Here is a 22,434-nt window from a genome sequence, read left to right on the forward strand (position 1 = left end):
GTTGAGTATCAATTGTTATAAATGAGAAAATGCTGAGTTTTAGGCAATGTTTTTATTCTTCCACACAAAGTTCATCCTTCTCCTAGTGGATATTTGGAATGATATAACACCTCCCTTTTAAGTAAAATGTGGGCATTGACACAAGCTAAAATTAATAATAACTTTAGATGTTAAAGCAGTGGAAGCATGAGTCTTAACCATTGGACCACCAGGGAGGTCCCCCAGCCTGTATTTCAAATTTTCCCACTTTTACTGGAATATCCTTTATAGTCTTTTCCCCCCCTTTTTAATTCAATATCCAACCAAAGAACAAGCGTGAAATCTGGCAATCTTTACTTTTTAATCTTCCATTACGAGTTCTCTTTGCCCTCTTTGTTTTCTTTCAGTATATTTCACTTTGAGAAGTGTTCAGGCCAATACTCATGTAAAACATTCTTCAAGCTGGTTCTCTAGTAATTAATTAGATTCCAGTTATGATTGGGCAAGAGAACTACATAGGTGCTTTGTGTTTCCCACTGAAATTCATTGGGAAGGTGGGAGGCCACATCATGTCACTTACCTCGTTATTGGTTATGCACTGTTATTCAAATAATAAAATAGCATCTATCAGGTTTCTCCATGGCCTAAGTTCTGACTTTATTTTTACACTTAATTAATAAAAATCTATGGCACATATTGGCGGAGGTGGTTTAGTCACTAAATCATGTCTGACTCTTGCGACCCCATGGACTGTAGCCTACCAGGCTCCTCTGTCTGTGAGATTTTCTAAGCAAGATTACTGGAGTGGATTGCCATTTCCTTCTTCAGGGGATCTTCCTGACCCAGGAATTGAACCTGGGTCTCCTGCATTGCAGGCAGATTCTTTACCAGTTGAGTTATGAACTTGGTAAATTTCATGCTTAACATTCACCCTACAGTTTTAGCATTAATAGGTAAATGTTGCTTAAGTCAGTGACCCTAAGAGGAATGGTCATAAAATGATTTTTCTATTTTTTTCATCCTTTCTTTGCTTTTAAACTAGCATCCATTTCTAATGAACCCTGCCACATACTTTAAGAAACAATCCACATGGCAATGATAAATACTAGGAGTTGTTATTATACTTATTGTTATTATCACAGAAGTTATTATTAATTAGATGAGAAATTTCTTTATAAAAGCCTTATGAACAGATAATCTAGACATCCTAAGCTCTAACAGAGTCTCCCCATTTTAAACCATAATCCACATATTAGGTGAGTGAAAACCAAAGTAGAAATAAAGCAGCTGATGGGGACAGACACCAGTATGATAAGCAGAATGGATTCATAGGGTCTAACACCCTAGGATCTATGGACTTACTACTTCAAATGCCACCGAAGTCCACATTAGCAATATCACTGTCACTTGCCTTAAGCTTATTCCTTGTTTATTACTTCCTTGTCTGGCGCAAAATGCCATTGTCTTTCTTTGGACCTAGGATTCCTCACCTGTAGGTCATAAGATTGGAATAAATAATTTATAATATTTCTTCCAGCTCCATGACTTCTTTATAATTCAGTTTATCTTCATCTTTTCCTCCCAGGGCACAGAGGTATTAGTGTCGCTGACTTCTGTGCTGTATGATGACAAAGTATTTCCTAACCCAGGAGTGTTTGACCCTGGCCACTTCCTGGATGAGAGTGGTAACTTTAAAAAGAGTGACTACTTCATGCCTTTCTCAGCAGGTAACAAAATTTTTTTCCTTCGTTACTTCAAAGGATAAGATGCTTTGGGGGAGGGGGGATCAGTTGGAACTTCTTATAAAATTCCCAATCAGGGGCTGGTTGAATTGCTCTTTTCCTATACTCAGGTGTAGCAATTGCAATGCCCACACACTTTCCCTCCTCATAATATATGCTCTTTACTGGACTAAGTCACCAAAGCTTTGGAAAGATGACCCAATTCTTTCAAATTCAGAAATAAAATTTGAGCTAGGTGCTGAAAATATAAGAGAAGTGCACCTTAACCAGAAGGAACCATGTGTTGTAAAACTTGAAACTTCAAGATATGTTGAAGATTGATGAAGACGTAGTTAGAGCAGAGAATAGAGGCTGTGAGGGGTAGAAATAAAGATGATGGAGACATCAGACTAAGAACAAAAAATACAATGTGCTGTGTGTTTCCAGGAGAAGGAAAAGATTTATGAAAACATGAAATATCAAATTGTATGAGAATAGTTGATGAAGTACTTGGCATAGTGCCAAAGCTCATTGAAAATTTGTATAAATAAGGATAGCCGTTAAGATATGAAAGTATGTGAACAGCATGTGTATCCAGCCTATGTCTGTCTATCTAACTGTTGTGGCTTACATTTATCCACTCAACCATTCATCAATGGTTACTGTATAGTCTCTTTCTGACAGCCAGAAACACAGTGTTCAAGGAGTATGTACTCTCTGTGTTTGTTATTTTCAGGAAAACGGATTTGTGCAGGAGAGAGCCTGGCCCGCATGGAGGTGTTTTTATTCCTGACAGCGATTTTACAAAAATTTACTTTGAAATCTGTGGTTGACCCAAAGGACATCGACACCACCCCAATTGCCAATGGGTTCGTTTCTGTGCCACCTCCTTACAAGCTCTGCTTCATTCCTCTGTGAGAAGGTGTCTCCTATGATGTTGTCTTTAACTCCTTCTAACTGGGGCATTGGTCACTTCCTTCCTCTTCATCTTCTGCCTAGGAATGCCTTCTCAACCTCTTTTCTTGTTATGGTGTAGTTTCACTGCAGAAATGTACCTGCTATTCTCCATGTCCTGTAACATTTTTATTGGCCATCACATATGCTAATGCTTTAATCTATTATTGAGTAGCACTATGTAGTCAATACAAAATAGAACAAGATGATTAGTGTATGGCAGTGGAGAGTCATTATTCCAGTGCATGTTCCTAATAAAAGGCGTAATTTGATGAGCCAGTTCTCAGAGTTTCCTTATGGTGTGCCTAATACAAGTAAGAAAGGAAGGAAAGTAATCCAAAGAAGTCATGTTGGTCTCATAGTGATCAGCACAGAGGACTAGGGAGATTAAGCAGGAAAGTTCTCTTGGCTGCATGTCACTTAGAGTTACTTGAGGTTTGGATTTGAAACTGAAAGAGATTGTGTTCAGGAGTGCCTCAATAGGAAAATATTGAGATCAGTGATAGTAAGGAATTAAATCCAAAGTAAGTCACAGAAAACTACAAATGAAAATTAGAGCAGAAATCAATGAAATTGCAAACAAGAAATCAAGATAAAAGTCAATGAGACCAAAGCTAATTCTTTGAAAGGTTGAATAGAACTGATAAACCCATAAGTAACCTATTCCCCACTCCAAGAGAGAAGACACACAATATTAATATCATTGCTAAAAGAGGAACCATAACTTTGAATCCCAGAGCACTAAAAGGATAATAAGGGATAATTATGAAGCTGTATGCCCACCAGTTTGAGAAGTTCAATGACATAGTTAATTTCACACACAATCTTTCAAAATTCACACACAAAAGAGTAACATCAGTAACATGGCACAATAGGAAGACTTGAACTTTTCTTCTCCTAATGGGCACATTAATTCACAGAAACACATGGATAAATTCTTTGTAAAAATCCAAAAGCTAGTTGAAAGACTTCTGCACCCTTAGTGAATGTGAACCTAACCACATCAAAGCCAGAAAGAGAAGCAGATCCTCTCTCACCACAACTACGAAGCCCAGCAATGTGCTGTATAACTTGGCAGGAATCCCCCTTCCAGCTCTCAGCTTCTCCTTGAGGAGCAAAGGAGTTGGCATGCACATCTGGCATTCCAACTTCTCACAGCTGTGGGGGAACTTCATGAGGAACTGGCCTCTGTGTTACTTTTCTTGGAGCACTGAAAGGACTCAGCTAGCTGTAGCTACCTGGGAGTTTCAAGAACATAAGAAGCAGGCTGGACTAGCACACAGGTTTGAGAGACCTCCAGAGTCCCTGGCTGAGCTGATTGGTGAAGTTCTTCTTCTCCATGTGACTAGTCAGTGAAGACTGAAACTAGCTGTTGTCTAATGTGCAAATAGTAATGGAGAGAGTCAAGGAAAATGTAGAAACAGGAGATGTCTGATTAACCTGAAACATCATTCAAAATTAGTCATGAAGTTGATCACTGGGGTCTGGAAAACAGTAAAGAAATGAAGTAGGAATTTCAACAGCAGTGCAGAAAATTCAAAGGTATGAAACAGAAGTCATAGAGCTGAAGAGTACTTTTTGTATTTAAAGAAAATCATTAGTGGATGTAACAATAGACTAGATCAAGCAGAACAAAAGATCAACAAACTTGAAGATAAGACATTGGAACTTATTCAATTGAGGGCAAAAAGAAAAAAGGAGGAAAAAGAAAAGGAGTTTAAGGGACTTATAGAACACTATCAAGTAGATCAATACATGCAGTAAAGGAGTCATAGACAGAGAAGAGAGAAAGAGAAAGGACCAGAAAAATTATTATTTCAGAAAAGTTATTGAAATTAACAATGGCAGAAATCTTCCCACATCTGGGAGAGGAAGTGCACATAGAAGGAAGGAGGTACCAAGCAGGACAACCCTTACTCAGGGAATAAAATGGTAACTCCAAGAAAGTGATAGTTTTTTTATTCAAAAGAAGCTGGTCTGGTTCTATTAGAGTTAGAGCCATGTGAGTTAGACAGGAAATTAGTGCTTTGGCTTGTCCTGGTTAAAATGTTCCCTGAGACATGGGTTCACTTAATTTTTTTTTCCATTTATTTTTATTACTCGGAGGTTAATTACTTTATAATGTTGTAGTGGTTTTTGCCATACATTGACATGAATCAGCCATGGATTTACATGTGTTCCCCATCCCGATCCCCACTCCCATCTCCCTCTCCATCCCATCCCTCTGGGTCTTCCCAGTGCACCAGCCTTGAGCACTTGTCTCATGCATCCAACCTGGGCTGGTGATCTGTTTCACCCTTGATAGTATACTTGTTTCAATGTTATTCTCTCAGAACATCCCACCCTCACCTTCTCCCACAGAGTCCCAAAGTCTGTTCCGTACAGCTGTGTCTCTCTTTCTGTTTTGCATATAGGGTTATTGTTACCATCTTTTAAAATTCCATATATATGCATTAGTATACTGTATTGGTCTTTATCTTTCTGGCTTACTTCACTCTGTATAATGGCTCCAGTTTCATCCATCTCATTAGAATTGATTCAAATGAATTCTTTTTAATGGCTGAGTAATATTCCATGGTGTATATGTACCACAGCTTTCTGATCCATTCATCTGCTGATGGGCATATAGGTGACTTCCATGTCCTGGCAATTATAAACAGTGCTGCGATGAACATTGGGGTGCATGTGTCTCTTTCAGATCTGGTTTCCTCGGTGTGTATGCTCAGGAGTGGTATTGCTGGGTCATATGGCAGTTCTATTTCCAGTTTTTAAAGGAATCTCCAAACTGTTCTCCATAGTGGCTGTACTAGTTTGCATTCCCACCAACAGTGTAAGAGGGTTCCCTTTTCTCCACACCCTCTCCAGCATTTATTGCTTGTAAACTTTTGGATAGCAGCCATCCTGACTGGCGTGTAATGGTACCTCATCGAAGTTTTGATTTGGATTTCCCTGATAATGAGTGATGTTGAGCATCTTTTCATGTGTTTGTTAGCCATCTGTATGTCTTCTTTGGAGAAATTTCTGTTTAGTCCTTTGGCCCACTTTTTGATTGGGTCATTTATTTCTCTGAAATTGAGCTGCAGGTGTTGCTTGTATATTTTTGAGATGAATCCTTTGTCTGTTTCTTCATTTGCTATTATTTTCTCCCATTCTGAAGGCTGTCTTTTCGTCTTGTGTATAGTTTCCTTTGTTGTGCAAAAGCTTTTAAGTTTAATTAGGTCCATGGGTTCACTTAAATTCTAAAGGTTACAGAACCAAACTTTTCTGACTCCAGTTTAATAAGCTGTCACTGTAACTATTAACTGTATTAATATTTATTTTGAAAGTCACTGATTAGTGTGAATCATGGAATATTGAACAGCAGTGCCATATAAAGGAATTATAAAAATCAAACAAAGCCTATAGTCAGCATAAAGAAGGAATTAATAAAAATCACAGTGGAAATAAGTTAAACAGAGACTAAAAGAATGATAGAAAAGACCAACAAAACGAAGAATTGGGTTTTTTGATAAGGAAAAGAACATTTGGTAAAATTTTAGCCAGACTCATTAGGGAAATTAAGAGGGGAACATATAAAATTAGAAATCATTGAGCTGTTACAACCAATATCACGGAAATACAAAGAATCATCAGAGAATACTACCAACAGTTATTTGCCAATGAGCTGGACAACCTAGAAGAAATGGATACATTCCTAAAAACATATAATCTTCCAGGACTAAATCAAGAAGAAATAGATAATCAAAACAAATTACTAGTATTGAAATTGAATAAGTAATAATAATAAAAATATGCCTACAAACAACCGCTCAGGACTGGATGGCTTCACAGGGGATTTTACCAAACATTTAAAAAATAGTTGATAATTCCCTGGTGATTCAGTGATTAGGACTTTGTGCTTTCACAGCTGGTGATCAGATTCAATTCCTGGTCAGGGAACTAAGAACCCACAAGCTGCACAGCACAGGCAGAAAAAAATAGTTAATACCTATCCTTCTCAAGCTATTCCAAAAAACTGAAGAGGAGGGAACACTTCCAAACTCATTCTGTGAGACCAACACTACTTTGATACCAAACCAAGATACCATTATGAAAGAAAACTACAGGTCAATATCCCTGGTGAACAAAGAGAAGAAGTCCTGAACAAAATATTAGCTGAATTCAGCAATACGTAAAAATGATCCTATACCATGGTCTAGCGGGATTTATTTTAAGGATGCAAGGATGATTCAACACTTGCAAATCGATTAAAGTAATATACCATATTAACAAAGCAAAGGGTTAAAACCCCATGATCGTCTTCCCCGATGCAGAGAAAGCATTTGACAAAATTCAATATCCATTCATGACATATATATACATTAAAAAAAAAAGACTCTCAACAGACTTGGTATAGAGGAGGGAACATATTTCGAGATAGTAAAGGCTGTTTATGACAAACCAACAGCTAACATCATATATACAATGGAATTTTACTCAGCCATAAAAAAGAATGAAATTTTACCATTTCCAGAATGTGGATAATCCTGAAGGGTATTATGCTTAGCAGCATAAGTCAGATAAAGAAAGACAAATACTGGACATTTTCACTTATATGCAGACTCAAAAATAAAACAAGTGAACTAATACAACAAAACAGAAGGAGACTCACAAACACAGAAAATAAGCTAGTGGTTACCAGTGCAGAGAGGGGTAGAGGGAAAGGGTAAGATAAAGGAAGGGCTTTAAGAAGTACAAACTACAAAGCATAAAATTAAAGTTAATAAGATACGAGGATATAATGTACAGTGCATGGAATATAGCCAATATATCATGACAGCTTTGCATGGAAGATAAACTGTAAAAATACCTAATCACCATGTTGTACACCTGAAATTAATATAATATTTGAGTTAACTATCAAAAAAGTGAAAGTGTTTGTCGCTCAGTTGTGACTATAGCCCACCAGGCTCCTCTGTCCATATTCATTCTCCAGGCAAGAGTACAGGACTGGGTTGCCATGCCCTCCTCCAGGGAATCTTCTCAATCCAGGGATCTATCCCAGGTCTCCTCCATTGCAGACAGATTCTTTACTGTCTGAGCCACCATGGAAGTTTGAGTAAACTATGACAATAAAAAAAAAAAATTGGGGCTTCCCTGGTGGCCTAGACAGCAGAGAATTGCCTGTTAATGTGGGAGACACAAGTTCTATCCCTGGATCAGGAAGATACCCTGGAGGAGGGCATGGCCGCCCACTCCAGTATTCTTGCCTGGAGAATCCCATGTGCGGAGGATCCTGGTGGACTACAGTCCCTGGGGTCACAGAGAGTTGGACACTTCCACTTTTTTCAATAAAAAATAATTTGGGGTATCACTAGTTTTACATTTTATGGACAACTTCAGAAATTTACCTTTAAGGAGACTCTGTATATGCATAGCAGATTAGAAACATACTTAATCTTGTCCTGTGTCAGAATCTCACTGAAATGACTATAATCTCAATTACAAATGAGACTTAGTCTTTTATAGTTGGAGAAGTGTATCCCTTAATACACCAGTATGCATATCTCAAGTACAAATATCTTCTCATTCATAACTTTAAAAAATTTTGTGCTCAGGAGTTGTTATTGATGCAATAACATCTAATATATAAGCTATATGTAAGTTTTTCTAACTTTCCTAGAATATCTATTATAGCTTTTTTTTTTCCTTTGCAATTTAGTATCCAGTGAAGAAAATGGCATATAATTTGGTTATCTTTTTCTATTGGTATCCTGTAATCAAGAATAAATTCACTTTGTTTCTTTATTCCCAATCATTACATTTACATTTTGGGGGTCCAAACTAGTAGCCATGTGAAATGTTTGATTGTTTTCTAGAGATTAGATTCCAGCTACGATTTTGGCAAGAGTACTACATAGATGCTATATATATGTCCCACTGAATTTCATTGGGAAGATGGAGGCACATAATATCGTGTATCCCATTATTGGTTATGTCAACCTCCTCACTAAACAAGGAGGTATTCCCAGATGTCCCCATTGTAGAGGTTTCATCATTTAATACATAATTAATAAAAATTTATGGAATGGTACTTTAAGACCTTTTGAATATTCTACAGTCAAAGCATTCACCCAAGAGCTTTAGCATTTGTTAATGGTCCTAATCTGAATTGTTGCCAAATGATCATTTTTTTTTTCTATTTTATCCTCTCTTCTGTGTTTTTAAGCTAAGATCAATCCATAGTGAAGATTTCCCCCATATTTTTTACCTAAGGGAAGCAAATTACACTTCAGTGATAAACACACCTTAGTTGTTACTGAACTCTTTCTCATTGTCTCAAAAGAGGTCCTTTTTCATTAGGTCAGATTTATTTGTATACTTACAAAAACCCTGGGAATGGATACTTCGGACATTTCAAGTGCCAGCAGAGATGAGGTGAATGAAAACTTGAATAATGAAATAGAGCAGCAGATGGGTACAGACACCAGTGTCCAGACTCCATGATAGCAGAACAGATTCAGGTCTGGTAGCCAACCACCCATGTCCTTGGTATTTCAAATGCTATGGGAGGCTACTCTAACAAGATTGCTGCCACTGGCATTAAACTTACCCATGCCTGTTGCTTTGTCTGTCTGGTTTGAAATGCCTCTGCTCTTCTTTGGACCTAGGCTTCCTCAACTATGAGCTGAGTTGCACCATTTCTTCCAGCTCCATGACTTCATAACACATTTCAGGACACAACCATATTTACATTTCTGACTTCTGTGCTGGATAATGACAAAGAATTCCCCAACCCAGAGGTGTTGGACCCCAGCCACTTCCTGGAAGAGAGTAGCAACTTGGAAAAGAGAAATTGGTAGAAAAAATTTATTTCCTTCAGTATTTCATGGAGCAAGACACCTTTTTGAGATCAGATAGAATTTACATGGTGCCCACTCTGGGACTGGTAGGATGGCTGTTTGTCAATGATCAGAAGCACCAGTCCCTAAGCCCACGTGGTCCCCCCTCTTCATGATACACCATTATTAGGCCAGATCACTGAGGTTTCAAAAGTTGATCCAGTTCTTCCAAATTGAGAAAACTAGAATATGAGTTGATGAAATTCTTCCGCTAAACACATCACTGTGTGTCTGAGAACTCCTCAGAATGTAAAACTCATTAAGACTTCCCTCACCTGCCATGAGAAGGGCACCTAAATTTGGCCAAATACAAAAATGCACTGAAAGGATCATGCGCCATGATTAAGTGGGATTTATTCCAGGGATGCAATGATGATTCAATATCTGTATTTGGCTTGCTAATTGTTTGTAGAGAATTTTGGCATACAATGCTCTCTAATGCGTTCATCATCTCATTTATTGAGTTCTTTACCTCAGAATTTGTTTGGTTCTTTTTTAAGAGTTTCAAACCCTCATTGGTATGCTTTCTATTCATCAGTTGTTTTCCTGAGCTTCTTGAACTGCCTCTCTGAGTTTTCGTGTAGTTCATTGAATTTCTTCATGACTGCTATTTTGAATTCTCAGATCACATATTTTGTGACTTTAAGTTTGGTTTCTGGGGATTTATAATTTTCTTTTTGTGGTGCAGTATCACTGTGGTACTTGATGAGTTAGTTGTTCCTCTGCTGGCTCATTTGAAGTCCTGAATACCTTTTTTCTCCAAGTAAAGGCTTTAAAAAAATCAATCAATCAAACAAACAAACACACAAAAAATTGATTCTAATCATTCAACTGATTAGAAATTAGAAGCCTTTCTTTTATTTTCCAGTAGTTGGCAGTATAGCACAGGTTTTTGGTTTCTCTTCCCTGAGCTGCCTCTCAGTTCCGTTCAGTTCAGTTGATCAGTGGTGTCCAACTCTGCAACCCCATGGACTGCAGCACCCCGGACTTTCCTGTCCATCACCAATCTGTGTTCAGACTTGCAGTGACTCCCCTGGTTTTCCATCCATCTGATTCACCACAGGTGTCCTGACGCCTTCAGTCTGGAGCTTCTGATAAGCTGCCTCCAGAAAGAGCTTAGCTTGCTCACACTCTGCAGTTGCTGGTAAGGTTCTACCTTCCTCACTTTTGCCAAAACGTAACTACTCATTCACACGAAACATATTTTTACTTCCAAACTTCCACTGTTACTGTCTCCCTGCCAAGTCTATTTATTTTTGTGGTTTCACCTTATATGTTACTTTCTTTACTATTTTAATGGAATTCTAGGAGAGAGTGGAGGTAAACGCCTTTGCTCATTTTTTGATGACTACTACTGGGAAGTGTCTCATAAAATTGTTATAAATATTTTATGCGCTATTGAAGTTCAAGGCAGTATCCTAGAACTCTTAGAGCAAAACAACTATTTTGTGTGTAGGTACATGCATTTGTGTGTGTGTATCCAGAACAAGAGGTCATCAGTGCTAGACTCAGATGTTTCAGTTCAGTTCAATTCAGTTCAGTCGCTCAGTTGTGTCCGACACTTTTTGTGACCCCATGAATTCCAGCACGCAAGGCCTCCCTGTCCATCACCAACTCCCGGAGTTTACCCAAACTCATGTCATCAAGTCTGTGATGCCATCCAGCCATCTCATCCTCTGTTGGCCCCTTCTCCTCCTGCCCCCAATCCCTCCCAGCATCAGGGTCTTTTCCAATGAGTCAACTCTTCGCATGAGCGAAGAGTTCCCAATGAGTCAACTTTAGCCAAAGTATTGGAGTTTGACCCTTAATTTTATATTGTTACTATATGTAATCACAAAATATGGTCTTTACTCCTTTCTCCACTAGAGAGAGAGAGAGAGAGAGAGAGCGAATGCACATACATATATAACAAACTTTTAAAATAAAAGTTTTATTAAGCTTTTGACAATAATATTTAAACAAATGTCCATATCGGCATTGTCATTTAAGCTAGTTCCTAAAAGGCTAAATCATTTACTGAAGGAACATAACATTTTTGTAGTTTTGTCTTAGAATTTCTTCTGGTCTTGTGGATTAGAGCAACAGACTGAAGTCAGTCTGGTAATTTTAAAAAGAGTTCATTCACTGGTCTCCATCTGATCTACTTTCTCTATGGACACTTGTGTATTTCACCCACAATCCCTTGGATGTTTGGTCTTTCCCCAACCTTATTAGCCATAGTGGGATGCCTCACCAGGTGGGAGAAGCAAATGCCAAACTCTTGTTTTCCCTGACCCCCATGTGGCTAGGACATGGTCTGGTGACTTTCAGTGACTTGTAGGCAGGAACCAATGACTCAAAGGGGTAGAGACTGGGAGCCCCCCCTTGCATTGAGTTCCTAGGGCAGCAGTGGCAGCCGGGCTGTGCTGGAATGTCAAGTGCAGTGCTGGAGGGCTTGGAGGTGCAAGATGTGGAATCTTTCACTTGTCAGTGGTGGTAGGGATGTCCACACTTGAGTTGTGCCATGTAGTAATGGACATTGATCCCATGTTTCATAGAACCTGTTCATTTATTCTAAAAATTTTGTGAACTACCTAGTCTCATTATCAGAAATTCCTTTCTTATTGAAATCAATCTGAGTTGGTTTCTGTGTTGTGCCACTAAGACCTGTGAACTGATGGCCTTCTCTTTCTCTGTGTCGTCATGCCTTTGTGCTGTGTGCTTAGTCGCTCAGTCATGTCCAACTCTTTGTGACTCCATGGACTGTAGTCTGCCAGGCTCCTCTGTCCTTGGGGATTGATTGTCCAGGCAAGAACACTGGAGTGGGTTGCCTTGCCCTCCCCCAGGACATCATGCCTTTCATTTTATATTTATTAACTCAAATATGTCATTGCTTCATTTGACCTCTGTAACTTGAATTTTCTGGCATTAGCTAGAAAAGGGGTTCTTGAAGAAGCTGGGAGGGGAGAATATAAGGCCACAGTAGGCCTGAGAGCCAGAGAGAGCCGTTCTGGAGATCCACCAGAAATCAGACCAGCTGAGGGCTAGCTCAACGAGGACAAGATGTCCCTGCAGAACCAGCTTTGCTCTAAGTCCCAGCTCATTTATCCTCATATATCACATGCTCCAGAGCCACTGCTCACCAGCCACACAGAGCTCAGGAGAAACCTCTTAGCCCCAACCAGAGTAAAAAATCACTTGGGTACAAGCCTGACAGCATGGTTCAAATGGAAACATCATAACAGAAATAATTTTGTGATGCAAGTATATCCCCTTAGATTAAAAGAAGAATGCAAAAACAAAACTCTTTACTGTTTATGTGAAATTCAAACTTTTAATTTTTTAAAATTTTATTTTATTTTTAATTGGTGCATAATTACTTTACAATATTTTTCTGGTTTCTGCTATACATCAACATGAGTCAGCCAAAGGTATACACATGTCCCCTCCCTCTTAAACTTCCCTCCCACCTCCCTCCCCATCCCATCCCTCTAGGTTGTCACAGAGCACCTGCTTTGGATTCCGTGCATCATACAGCAGTGAAATCCAAATTTAAGTCGATATCCTGTATTTATCATTTGTTAAATTTGGCAACCTTGCCTATAGGACCACCATTAGTGCAAATAATGAGGAACTGGTCTTGTACATGACTTATGATTTAGGTCCACGTCCATCCAACCAAGGAATAAATCTTACCTAGAGTGTCACATCTGTCTAAGAATCTTTCAACATCTGTTTCTGCTGCTTTCAGATACATCTTCAGTGTTTGACAGAATTATAATTCTATGAGAACAAGTTGAAAGCTGACAAATATCCATTCAAAGTATCTTGCTGCCTTCGTACTTAAAAAAAAAAAAAATTCTTACTTGGCTCTCTGGGTTTTCATGAAACTTTCATATAACTCCCACCTCATCATCTTTCACAGGAAGCTTCTTAGAAGAGAGGATAAGAGTAAAGTATCTTAAAGTAGTTGGCCTGAGTGCCAATCCCAGTTAGAGCTCAAAAGAGGTGGAGGGAGCCACTCGGTGACCAACTCCCTGCTCCCACTGGCACTCCTGCATTCACAGCGCTCTTTCTGTGGGCCAGCCCTAGCTCACAGAGGGTAAACTGTAAAATGACTGACATGGAGACCCAGACGCCCTGCCCTCAGGCACATGGAGATGTGGGATGGGACACAAATGCAGGAGTGGGGATGACAGCGACCAAATACAAGAGGAAAGAGGATACAGAGGATGAAGAGTCTCATCCAGCCCTTTGGGAAGTGGGAGTGGAGAGTGCAACAGCAGTGAACCACTCCTCGTGGGAGAACATTTGAGCTAGTCTCCAAATTTGGAGAGGAACTGGCATGAAAGATGGGGAAAGGGCCTTCCAGAATAAGGAAGCAGCCTGAGAAGGCCCAGATGGGAGAATACAGGGCACGCTTGTATGGCAGGAGGGAGAGTGCTGAAGGGCAGTGGGAGGGATGATTAGAAGGAGGCCTTGAATGTGGAGAACAGGTCCTCAGTACCTGGAAACTATGGAGAATTTCATAAAAGTGACTGGTGTGACCCATCCCCCCCACAACGTGGAGGCAGAGGTGGTAGAGGTAGGGTCACAGTGAGGACGCCAGACCAGGGAGAATAGAACCCATAGGATATGATGTTCAATTCCTGGCTGGGCATGAAGTTCCCAGAAGGAGCCACAGAAACCTTGAGCTCCAGCTGGACACAGATCAAGGGTGCTGGCCCAGAAATCAGTACACAACAGTCACAGGACTGTTAAGATGATGAGGAATTCCGTGCTGCCTGTGTTGTATTGTGGTTGGTGCAGGTGGAGGGTTCAGGGACTCCTTCCTCAAGCCAGCTCTAAGTCATGCATCCTCTGTGCAGGGGCTCCCAGTGTGGGGGGATGGAGTGATCCAGACTCAAAGTGACTGCTCCCAATGAGTGGGCTCAGGACAAGTGACAGAGCAGTGTTTTCTTCACTGCCCTGGACTTGGCATTGGATTCTTGGGCTGAGGGCTGGGTGAAGGTTCTCTTGGATCCTCCAGGTCCTTTGAGGGGAACTTGTGCATCTGAGAAGAAACCTGGGGGCACCCTGGAGCTCTAGAATGTTTCTACTTGAAAACATTTAAAAAAAGGAAGAGTGTTTGGACATTTCAAATGATTCTGGTGGCTGATCGCTCACAGAAAATATCGTATTTTTTAGGGAAAGGTAGACTGATATCTTGAATTAAAGTTTGCTGCTAATCAGGACATCTCTGGTGGTCCAGTGGTTAAGAATCTACCTGCCAATTCAGGGGATGCAAGTTTGACCTCTTAAGGGGGAACTAAGATCCTACATGCTATGGGGCAACTAAGCTCACACACCACAACAAGAGAAGCCAGGGAACCATAATGAAAAATGCCCAGCACAGACAAAAATGTTAAAAAAAATTTTTTTTTAATGTTGCTTATCTAAATAATGCAAAGAACAGCATAAATGAGTAAACTATTTTGTGTAATAAAAACCATTCAGAAAACTATAATATTGGCAAGGTGTGAAGTGAACACAAGTGAAATTATTCAGGGACCTGGTGCTGGATGGAAAACTTTACCATCAGAGAATCTACCTCCTGTGTTACCCCATCACTCTATCCTCTCCAGGACATGATGATTTGAGTGACTCTGCAGCGACTTCTGTGAGCTGTTTTCTTGTGAATAATTTCTCTAGGTTGAAACACTGTTATCCATGGCAAGATTGGTTTGATCAAGTAAATCCATCATGAATCAGAAGAATTAAATTCTCCACCATATCAGTGGACTTCAGTGGACTTAAATGAAAGGATAACCCACTTCCTCTCTAATTCCAAGCCTCTGCTCTAGAATGAGTCACTGTGAACAAGGCTGGGCAGCTAGTTTTAAGTGCTTTCAATGCCTGATCTCAGAATGTCTGCAAACCCTTCAGACAATGAAGGGGAGAGTCCCTTGGGGCCACACTCAGAGGTGAGATTCTTCACAAGATTGTTTCATTCTCAGGACCTGCAATGGGACACAGAGCTTTCAAAAAATTGGTTCTAACTAAAGTGGGGACTCTTGCCTGGAGAATCTCATGGACAGAGGAGCCTGGCAGGCTACAGTCCATGGGGTCACAAGAGTTGGACACAGTTAAGTGACTAAACCACCACCACCACAAAGTGGGGACTTGGATTTGGATTGTGAGGAAAGAGAGACTTCCCTTTCTTTGATTTTAAGACCAGCTCTTTAGGACCCAAGGGAAATTTCAGGTTAGGAATAAAGGACGACAGCCTTCCCTTAAGGAGAGGACTCAGGGACAGAACATGGGACCCTCCTGTCTCAGAGGAAGCAGCACCCTTGGACAGGGATCAGGAAACACATGCTCCAAGAGTTCCATGCACCAGCTGGTTCCAAGCATCAGCTACCTAAGGTTCCATGCCTGGAAGCTGGACTTTAATCACAGCTGGGTAGATCTTTGTGTGAAGTCTATAATCTCCTCCACACAGATGAAGAGATTTTGTCCAACCTCCCAGGATCTCAACCAAAGAACACAAGATTTTAGTTACAGGAAACAGAATCTGCCTTTGTAAAGAAATGATTCTCTGCAGTATTTCTTTGAGGTTTTTAAAATCACTTTCTGTAGGTCTTAAGGAAAATTCCACTTCTTGCTCCAAGCCACAATCTGCCTTGACAGGCAATACCTCCAGGTGCTCTCCTTTTTTATGTTAATAAAGTTCAGTTATTTAATTTCCTTTTTCTCAACTTGTTGATATACTCTTTCAAAGGAGCCTTCTTCAGTCTGGAAAATTTTATGATGACATGTCACGTGGGTTTTTATTTCTCTTCTCAGCCACATTGGTGTAAGATGGATTGTTCTCTTTGATTTGAATGGTTAAATGAGCACTTGACTTGCAATCTACCTCCAAAGTCCTCTGGGCTTCCCAGGTGGCTCAGGTGGTAAAGAATCTGTCTGCAATGCACAAGACCTGGGTTCGACCCCTGGATCAGGAAGATCCCCTGGAGGAGGGCATGGCAACCCACTCCAGTATTCTTGCCTGGAGTATCCCATGGACAGAGGAACCTGGCTGGCTACAGTTCATGGGGTCACAAAGCCAGACACTACTGAGCCAATTGCCACATCATTAACTTTCAATTGCCACATCATTAACTTTCGATCTGTCCCTTGATTTCACGTTACCTAATGCACCCACTCCCACATCGAGCAGAGAAGCTGCCTGAACTTTGACTTTGAGCCAGCTTCCTGCAGAGGTGTGACTGGACTCTCAACACAGGACCTGGAGCTCATCTTGGAGACTTTGAGGCTTTTTTCAGTTTGTAATAGTTTCGGTACATAGGATTGGACTAGTCTTGATGCCTTATTTGTATTTAAAATGTTTTATCATTTTAAGTATAAAGATTGAAAGGACAGATTCTGATTCTCATGGATTCTACTGGAGGGTTACTTTGAAGAGTGAGCGGAGTGCAGACCTTCTGTCTGGGATGTGCCTGTTCATGGCATAACTGAGCAGGACCCTCTGGGGCCTTCCCCTGTATCCTCTGCTTTAGCCCCTCTCTGAATTACCTAGATACTAGTATTTGATCCACATTTCCTGAGTCGTTTTGCAGATGTGAATCCCCCTTACCAACAAATGGGGGAACCGATTGATGACCATAAGCACATACATAGCCCAGGCCTGCCGGAGCCTAAGGACTGATAATATTAACCCCTGTGACACCACTCTGCCACCTTGTCATTAGCCAGCCTGAGAAGTGTGCACAAGGCTGATCACATACCCTGCAGATGGCATCCCGCCCCCTGCCCCACCACACATGCCTTTTAAAAAAAAAGCTTTGCCAAAGCCATTCAGGAAGTTCAAGGCTTTTTAGTATATGAACCACTCAACTTACAATAAATCTTTCTCTGCTCCAAATTCCAGCCTTTCAGTTTGTTTGGCCTCACTGTGCATCGGGCACACAAACGTGCATTAACAATGGTTGTGGGATGAATCAATGAGAAAGGAAATGAGTGAGCCAGGGACAAAGTCATCATTGGCTGATGCCGAGGTTGCACAGTGAACTCTGAACTCCGCAGAAGGTTCCCCTAAGTACAGCTTAAAACCCTGCTGGAAAAGCACACACTCATGGGAGATTTGGGGGCTAATGTAAACCAGACCCACACCCCGCTCCCAGAATGGGTGCTCTATTCATGGGAAGCTGAGAGTCTCATGTCCAAATGTGAAAACTGAAAATCAAAGAGCCTGTGCTTCTCCCTAAACTTCTTAATTTCTGTGGGGTCCAGAACAGGACAAAAAAGTGGATGCCACTAGCCTGAGAGACAGGCAATTCTGTCTTTCTAGCTGTCTCTTCAACCCATGGTCCTCAGACATCATATAGATCTTATGTGTACCTGCCTTTTTCCAAAGCCGGTGTTCAGTTCAGTTCACTTCAGTCACTCAATCGTGTCCAACTCTTTGCGACCCCATGAACCACAGCACACCAGGCCTCCCTGTCCATCACCAACTCCCGGAGTCTACCCAAACCCATATTCATCGAGTCAGTGATGCCATCCAGCCATCTCTTCCTCCGTCGTCTCCTTCTCCTCCCACCCTCAATCCTTCCTGGCATCAGGATCTTTTCGAATGAGTCAACTCTTCACATGAGGTGGTCAAAGTATTGGAGTTTCAGTTTCAACATCAGTCCTTCTGATGAACACCCAGGACTGATCTTTAGGATGGACTGGTTGGATCTTCTTGCAGTCCAAGGGACTCAAAAGAGTCTTCTCCAACACAACAGTTCAAAAGCATCAATTCTTCGGCGCTCAGCTTTCTTCACAGTCCAACTCTCACATCCATACATGACTACTGGAAAAACCATAGCCTTGACTAGATGCACCTTTGTTGGCAAAATAATGTCTCTGCTTTTTAATATGCTTTCTAGTTTGGTCATAACTTTCCTTCCCAGGAGTGAGCATCTTTTAATTTCATGGCTGCAATCACCATATGTGGGGATTTTAAAGCCCCCAAAATCTGATGCTGTTTCTACTGTTTCCCCATCTATTTGCCATGAAGTGATGGGACCAGATGCCATGATCTTAGTTTTCTGAATGTTGAGCTTTAAGACAACTTTTTCACTCTCTTCTTTCATTTTCAACAAGAGGCTCTTTAGTTCTTCTTCATTTTCTGTCATAAGGGTGGTGTCATCTGCATATCTGAGGTTATTGATATTTCTCCCAGCAATCTTGGTTCCAGCTTTTGCTTCTTCCAGCCCAGCATCTCTCATGATGTACTCTGCATATAAGTTAAATAAGCAGGGTGACAATATACAGCCTTGATGTACTCTTTTTCCTATTTGAAACCAGTCTGTGGTTCCACGTCCAGTTCTAACTGTTGCTTCCTGACCTGCATACAGGTTTCTCAAGAGACAGGTCAGATGGTCTGGTATTCCCATCTCTTTCAGAATTTTCTATAATTTATTGTGATCCACACAGTCAAAGGCTTTGGCATAGTCAATAAAGCAGAAATAGATGCTTTTCTGAAACTCTCTTGCTTTTTCGATGATCCAGCAGATGTTGGTTATTTGATCTCTGGTTCCTCTGCCTTTTCTAAAACCAACTTGAACATCTGGGAGTTCACGGTTCACGTATTGCTGAAGCCTGGCTTGGAGAATTTTGAGCATTACTTCACTAGTGTGTGAGATGAGTGCAATTGTGCGGTAGTTCGAGCATTCTTCGGCATTGCCTTTCTTTGGGATTGGAATGAAAACTGACCTTTTCCACTCCTGGGGCCAGTGCTGAGTTTTCCAAATTTGCTGGCATATTGAGTGCAGAACTTTTACAACATCATCTTTTAGGATTTGAAATAGCTCAACTGGAAATCCATCACCTCCACTAGGTTTGATCATAGTGATGCTTTCTAAGGCCCACTTGACTTCACATTCCAGGATGTCTGGCTCTAGGTGAATGATTACACCATCATGATCATCTGGGTAGTGAAGATCTTTTTTGTACATTTCTGTGTATTCTTGCCACCTCTTCTTAATATCTTCTGCTTCTGTTATGTCCATACCATTTCTGTCCTTTATCGAGCCCATCTTTGCATGAAACATTCCCTTGGTAACTCTGATTTTTTGGGATATTGGGATCTCTAGTTTTTCCCATTCTGTTGTTTCCCTCTATTTCTTTGCACTGATCACTGAGGAAGGCTTTCTTATCTCTCCTTGCTATTCTTTGGAACTCTGCATTCAAATGGGAATATCTTTCCTTTTCTCCTTTGCTTTTCACTTCTCTTCTTTTCACAGCTATTTGCAAGGCCTCCTCAGACAGACATTTTGCCATTTTGCATTTCGTTTCCTTGGGGATGGTCTTAATCCCTGTCTCCTGTGCAATATCACGAACCTCCTCTGTCCATAGTTCATCAGGCACTCTGTTTATCTAGATATAGTCCCTTAAATCTGTTTCTCAGTTCCACTCTATAATCATAAGGGATGTGATTTAGGTCACACCTGAATGGTCTAGTGGTTTTTCCTCCTTTCTTCAATTTAAGTCTGAATTTGGCAATAAGGGGTTCATGATCTGAGCCACAGTCAGCTCCCAGTCTTGTTTTTGCTGACTGTATAGAGCTTCTCCATCTTTGGCTGCAAAGAATATAATCAATCTGATTTTGGTGTTGACCATCTGGTGATGTGTGTAGAGTCTTCTCTTGTGTTGTTGGAAGAGGGTGTTTGCTATGACCAGTGCGTTCTCTTGGCAAAACTCTATTAGCCTTTGTCCTGCTTCATTCTGTACTCCAGGCCAAATTTGCCTGTTACTCCAGGTGTTTCCTGACTTCCTACTTTTGCATTCCAGTGTCCTATAATGAAAAGAACATCTTTTGGGGGTGTTAGTTCTAAAAGGTCTTGTAGGTCTTCATAGAACCATTCAACTTCAGCTTCTTCGGTGTTACTGGTTGGGGCATAGGCTAGGATTACCATGATATTGAATGGCTTGCCTTGGAAACGAATAGAGATCATTCTGTCATTTTTGAGATTGCATCCAAGTACTGCATTTTGGGCTCTTTTGTTGACCATGATGGCTACTCCACTTCTTCTAAGGGATTCCTGCCCACAGTAGTAGATATAATGGTCATCTGAGTTAAATTCACCCATACCCGTCCATCTTAGTTCACTGATTCCTAGAATTTTGACGTTCACTCTTGCCATCTCCTCTTTGACCACTCCTAATTTGCCTTGATTCATGGAGCTAACATTCCAGCTTCCTATGCAATATTGCTCTTTACAGCATCAGACTTTGCTTCTATCACCAGTCACATCCACAACTGGGTATTGGTTTTGCTTTGGCTCCATCCCTTCATTCTTTCTGGAGTTATTTCTCCACTAATCTCCAGTAGCATATTGGGCACCTACCAACCTGGGGAGTTCCTCTTTCAGTATCCTACCATTTTGCCTTTTCATACTGTTCATGGAGTTCTCAAGGCAAGAATACTGAAGTGGTTTGCCAGTCTCTTCTCCAGTGGACCACATTCTGTCAGACCTCTCCACCATGACCTGTCTGTCTTGGGTGGTCCTACGTGGCATGGCTTAGTTTCATTGAGTTAGACAAGGCTGTGTTCCATGTGATCAGATTGGCTAGTTTTCTGTGATTATGGTTTCAGTGTGTCTGCCCTCTGATGCCCTCTCGCAACACCTACCATCTTACTTGGGTTTCTGTTACCTTGGACATGGGGCATCTCTTCACGGCTGCTCCAGCAAAGCGCAGCCGCTGCTCCTTACCTTGGACGAGGGGTATCTCCTCATGGCGGCCCCTCCTGACCCTGAACGCGGAGTAGCTCCTCTCGACCCTCCTGCGCCGGTGCAGCCGCTGCTCCTTGGACTTGGGGTAGCTCCTCTCGGCCGCGCTTCTGCGTCATCTTTCGCAGCCACCGTGCTTCTTCAAAAGCAGGTGTACTTTTGCATTTTTCTTAGAATCTGACAGTACTGGGTTTCCCACATCTTTTCCAATTATTACTATTTTTGAAATTTAGCCTTTTTTATGAAGTGTGAATCCCTGCTGAATAATTTTGCTGTATCACTTTTTTCATCTACTCCTTGAACTTTCATATTTCCTTCTTTGTGGATTATCATTACAATATGTGCACTTTAAAAAAATTTTATTTGACTGTGTCGGGCCTTAATTGTTGCATGTGAATGTGAAATCTTTAGTTGAGGCATGTGGAATCTAGTTCCCTGTCCAGGGATCAAATCCGGATGCCCTGCATTGAGAGCATGGAGTCTCAGCCACTGGATCACCAGGGAAGTCCCAAGGTATGCACATTAAAAATATTGCTTTGTAATTTTATTTTTGAAGCTTGATTAATTTTTTTTGAAAATGTTTGTTTAGTGAGGTATCTTGGTTTGGGGTGGGGATGAGGGTGCAGAGGCAGAGTATGTGACAACCTGGGGAGGAGACAGCATGAAGTAGGGTGAAGAAAGCACTCCCACTGAGGGACACCCCAGTAGGGAGTATCAGAGCCGAGAGAGGTAAGGAGGGTACCCATATGGAGCAGGTGGGAGGAGCTACCTTGTTTGGAAAGTTATAGCCCATCCGCGTGGATGGGAGGAGGCTAACAAATACTAACCTAACCAAGTAATCAAAGCAAATAGTATCTGTCATGACAGATTGAAACTGTCACCTCACAGCATGCAGTAAACAGAAAAAACATAATTTTGTAATATTCCTGTCAAAGATGCACAACCTGAATCTAATCATGAGGAAACATCAGACAAATTCAAACTGAAGGATGTTTTACAAATGCCCAGACTATACTCTTCAAGAGTGACAAGGTCCTGGAAGTCAAGGAAAAACTGAGGAACTCTTCCAGACTGAAGGTGACTAAGGAGACATGAAACTAAATTGCAGGATGTGATTCTAAGGAACTGGATGCAAGGAATATCTTGGGAATGTATTGGTGA

General features: G+C 41.0%; 1 protein-coding gene across 2 annotated transcripts in view; it reads left to right on the forward strand.

Annotated features, from left to right (window-relative positions):
• LOC136158239 (cytochrome P450 2C19-like) overlaps positions 1-2,618 on the forward strand; it is a 36,125-nt gene extending 33,507 nt beyond the window's left edge. For both annotated transcript variants that reach the window (XM_065920017.1, XM_065920018.1), the window contains 2 exons: positions 1,565-1,706; positions 2,437-2,618. In XM_065920017.1, coding sequence (XP_065776089.1) covers positions 1,565-1,706; positions 2,437-2,618 — 324 coding nt within the window. The remainder of the gene's footprint in view (positions 1-1,564; positions 1,707-2,436) is intronic.
• Positions 2,619-22,434: the final 19,816 nt, after the last annotated feature.

Source organism: Muntiacus reevesi, chromosome 2, assembly GCF_963930625.1.
Source record: "Muntiacus reevesi chromosome 2, mMunRee1.1, whole genome shotgun sequence".
NCBI lineage: Eukaryota > Metazoa > Chordata > Mammalia > Artiodactyla > Cervidae > Muntiacus > Muntiacus reevesi.